Source organism: Myotis lucifugus, unplaced genomic scaffold, assembly GCF_000147115.1.
Source record: "Myotis lucifugus unplaced genomic scaffold, Myoluc2.0 scaffold_21, whole genome shotgun sequence".
Taxonomy (NCBI): Eukaryota; Metazoa; Chordata; class Mammalia; order Chiroptera; family Vespertilionidae; genus Myotis; species Myotis lucifugus.
This window is the reverse complement of record NW_005871069.1, coordinates 5,465,938-5,470,713: the sequence shown is the minus strand read 5'-3', so window position 1 is coordinate 5,470,713 and position 4,776 is coordinate 5,465,938. Positions and strand designations below refer to the sequence as shown.

Genomic DNA, 4,776 nt, shown 5'->3' with positions numbered 1-4,776 from the left:
AATATGTTTTTATTGATTTCAGAGAGGAAGAAAGAGGGAAAGAGAGATAGAAACATCATTGATTAGAGAGAAACATCTATTTCCTGCCTCCTGCACATCCTCTACTAGGGACTGAACCCACAACTCGGGCGTGAGCCCTGACCTGGAATTGAACCGTGGTTCTTGGGTCAACACTCAACCACTGAGTCACTCCAGCCAGGCTTGATGCCTGTACACCAATAACGTTGCAAGTTCGATTCCAGTCAGGGCACATACCTAGGTTTTAGGTTCGATCTCCCATTAGTAGGTAACCAATTAATGTTTCTCTCTCTGGTCTTCCCTTCCTCCCTTCCTCTCTCTCTAAAGTCAATAAACATATCTTCAGATGAGGATTAAAAAACAATAATAATTGATAAATAAATAAAATAGCTGTGATTAAAAAAAATGGAGAGAAAGAAAATCCTGGACCAGAATACAGTAATTCACTCATTCAACAAACAATCTTGACTATCATATCAATTATATGGCTCTGGGGATGATAGATACTACCCTTGCCCTCAAGAAGCTCACAGCTCTTGCATCTTGGCCACTGACATGCCATCCAGGCTGAAGCAGACCCGGAAACTTTGGGGCCACGTAATCCACAGCCACGGCTGCATAGGCAAACACAGGAAGCACCCGGGGTGGCTGAGGTCATGCTGGTGGCTTGGATCATCACATGATCAACTAGATAAATATCACCCAGGTTACTTTGGGAAAGTTGCTGTGAGGCATTACCACTTAAAGAGGAACCAGAGCTTTTGTACAACTGTCAACGTTGACAAACTGTGGATCTTGGTCAGTAAGCAGTCATGGATAAGTGCTGCAGAAAACAAGACTGTAGCTGCTCCTTTCATCGATGTGGTGCGATTAAGCTACTACAAAATTCTGGGGAAGGAAGAGCTCCCAAAGCAGCCTGTCATTGTGAAGGCCAAGTTCTTCAGCAGAAGAGCTGAGGAGAAGATGGAGGGTGTTGGTGGGGCCTGTGTCCTGGTAGCTTGAAGCTACATGGAGGGAAATTCATTAAAATGTCCACAAGTGAAAGACCAAAAAAGGAACCTCACAGTTAAGTCTGGGAGACATACAAATATAATGGTGACCAAATACCATGGTAAAGTATCAGGATGGAGTGTTTCAACTAGGCCAATATTGAAAGTGACAGTGGCCTATCAATAAAGAGAAAGATTCAGTCACATATCCTTCATTTCTTACATAAACTTAATCTCAGGCTGACCAAAGAGTAGGCAAGTGAAGATTTATATTTATAGATATCTTTATCTTTTTCCTCAGGGCTGAAGTATTACACATGAAATGACTGTACCCACTGAGGTTGGAGGAGAGAACACTGGCCCACAATGCCTTGTGATTAGTCAGGCTAGATTTAGGTTCTCATAAAGATAATTGGATGGCAGTTCAACCAACTTCCCAAGTGCTGTCATTCGCAGATGTCCCCATTCTCAGGCACTGTCAATAGCACAGCTATGAGTTATTATCACGGGATGCCTGCTGCTCCCGCCCTGGTCCCGCCAGATCAAACACGCTGGCCACAGAGGCAACTGGCCATAGATCCTGAGCCTTGTTCACCTTGAAATTTGGCACAGTGTCTGCAGCACACCCGTTATTGATTCACAGCTGTGTGTGGACACAGCTTGCCGGTTCCACACTGGGGCCTGATGTCCTACTCGTCAGCCCTATTGTCCCTCTGTTCCCAGCAGTACTCTTCCAGGTGACAGGTGAGCTACCTCTGTGCAATCTCCTAACTTATATTAAGCATTTACCTATTTGGTGGCTGCTCTTAACCATGCTTAACCAAATGCTCTTGATAGCAGAGTACAGAGCTGTGTGATCCACACACTGCTTGGGCATTGGAGTGCGAGTGGGGGCTTTGCTGAAGAACAACATTGTGTGGTTGAGTATTATCATTAGCACTAACTAACCTTTCATCGTCTCTGGTGTTTCTCCCAAGTTTTATTCCTGAATCACTGTATGCTCATGCCCGGTCCAAAGGTGAAATGGGGTTCCCAGAAGAGCAGGCAGCATGACCATTTGGGCGACCTAAAAAAGTTTGCTCTCTCCCTCTCAGAGTTCTTGCCTTTGCCACCAAATCTCACCAATGCTCCACAGCTGGAGCAGCCACTGGCGTTACTCCACTCCTCTCTGAGCCTGACCACCCAGGGGCCTGGCCCCCAAGGGGCATGTGAATGCAGGGCCAGCCTCCCCACACGGCAGTTGTATCCTGAGATTTGTTAACATAAAAAACCACTGAAACCTGTAAAGAATTTTTGTGAGTTTATTTGAGCCAAACTGTCAGCATATGCCGGGAAGCAGAATGGCAGGTTACATCTGTATTTATACATTGCAATCAACGGAGGGATGAACGTAAGTGGGTTACATGAAATTCATTGGTGATAGATTAAGGAGGTGGGATAAAGCAAAGGCGGGGGGGCGGAGAGGAATCCTCTGGGATTGGATAAAAAGTAAAATGATGGACACATACTTAGGTGGGTGCAGGAACAATTAACATGATAATGAAGGAATTTGTGGTATCTGTCCTGGTACCCAGCACATTTGGTTGTGCCCCAGCGGGTCCAGAAAAAGAGAAGTTACAAGTTACCCAGACACTTCAAGGATATGTTACCATAGATACAAAAAGACAGCGAGGCTCAGTTAAGGCAAAGGTTGACCTCATCAGTGAAGATACCGGCCTAGGACGTAATTGCCCACCATAACTGCTTTTAGTTAAAGTTTAATTTCAGACCATCCTTTGTGGTTACTTTAGGTCTCTGAGTTTGCAAGACTGCCATGTAGGCCTCCCCTGAGCTTGTAAGGTCAGCATGTGGCCCCTTTCGTCCACAGATTCAGCAAGAAACTTGACAGTAGTTTTCTGCTCTGCTCCACCATCAGGCTGGGCAGAGGGGAGAGCTGGTGGGTCAGCATTGAGTTGCCTTTCAGACTCAGAGCACTACATAGTGTCCACCGTTTTCCCGAATCTCCCATTTTTCTGCCACATCTCCTCACTCATCTTTCCTCACTCTGTCTGCTTGGAGGGGAAGCCCTGTGGACAGTGGTGTCCTAAGTGCCAGGTGCCTATCTTTGGGGGTCATCCTGGGTCCACTCCACAGACTCTGAGAGACCTCAGGCTGAGTGGCCGCACTGCTTCTTAGCTACAAAGTGGGACGTGGAAGCGGTGAAGTTCTGGCTGAGGAGCTGCTGGCACCTTGCCTTGCACCTTCAAGTGGTGGCCGGCTGTCTTACCAGTCTGGCACTGTCAGCTTGATTCACACAGCGGGCACTTCCTAATGGTTTCTTTATTCCACACTTGCTCCCTCTCAGCCCATTCTCCCCACAGCCCCCAGGGCGATCGGTTTACAACACAAACTGGACGGTGTCCTTCCCCCTCTTAAGGCTTCTCTTTGCTGAGAACAAATTCCAAACTCCTTGCAGAGACCCACAGGACCACACCCGAACTGGCCCCTGCCGACCCTCCCAGACTCACCCCCACCCTTCTTCCCCGTGTTCTGCTCAGCCACACTGAGCCTAGTTTGGTTCCCCTGTACTGGGTTCCTCCTTGTCCTGGGGCCTTGGGACTTGCTAGTCCCTCTGTCCGCAGCTTCCTCTTCACTAAGGGCTCAGCTCAGATGCCACTTCCTCAGTGGCCTTCCTCTGACCTTCCTGCACTTTCACAGGCTTTTCTGTCTCAGATATTTGTGGGCACTGTCCCAGGATTCAAAAGGTGGCTAGGCCTGCTTGACAGCTTGACACGGGACTGGGCCCTGGCTCGTAGGCCCCATGACAAGACAGGCTTAGTGACAATCCATAAGAGGTCATTCTGAAATACACTATCGTTTCCCGATCTGAAATCCCCTCAGACTGAGAGGAAGAGAAAATCCATCCCTAGGTTGGGGGACCAACCATCCCCGTGTGCCTGGGACTGAGGGGGCCTCACCAGATGTAAGATCTTTATATCTAAAACTAAGAAAGACCAGGAAAACTGAGACAAGTTGGTTACGGTTACCTATGACTCCAGATGTCTTGAGAAGGTGCAGCAGTTGGCCTGAAATCCAACGGAATCACTTTTGCCCACTGGGTTTTGTTTGTTTTAGCTTTGACCAGGTCATATGTGTAGGTACCAAAGAAGAACAAATACTTTTTGCAATATCTTATATAAATCCATATAGGAGGATTTTATAGGAAAACACCTTGAAGTACACACACACACACACACACACACACACAACTTAGAAGCAAATATGCCACCCATCCTGAACACTTAACATGGCTCGGTTCCCAGCCCTTTGCACAGTATCTGTCATATGAACTTGATAAATATTTGATAAACTGTTGAACCAAGTTTAACTGAGTACATTATTGGATCATATCCAAAACCTCAGAGGCAGACAATCTGGAGAAACTGGGCTGTTCCAGAAATTCCTCACAGCAGGAAACAGAGAAAGACTTCATAATCTAAATAAAGCTGGTTACCATTCATTACCTCTGTGACAAAATTGATCCTTAAATAGAGAGGATGGCCTGCCACCTAGTGGTAGCTGTTGCATTGCTCCCTGGTAAACCACAATTAATTCCTGTGCTGGGTGATTTATTAGGCATAGAATCATTAAATGTAAGGGGTTGGAAGAATCCCCATTCTATAACTATATTTCTACCCACTAGTATACAGAAGTCGGACAAAAATATTTTAAATAATTTATAAATTCGGCTGGAGCCATCCAGGCTCAGCCACCTGGTATGCGGATGATT

At 46.6% G+C, this 4,776-nt stretch overlaps 1 protein-coding gene across 1 annotated transcript; it reads left to right on the top strand.

The window, feature by feature from the left end:
* The first annotated feature begins 573 nt into the window (after nt 1-573).
* On the top strand, nt 574-1,020 carry LOC111825317 (60S ribosomal protein L27a-like). The gene has a single exon (XM_023751374.1). The coding sequence runs from the start codon at nt 574-576 to the stop codon at nt 1,018-1,020; it is 447 nt and encodes a 148-aa protein (XP_023607142.1).
* The last annotated feature ends 3,756 nt before the right edge of the window (nt 1,021-4,776 follow it).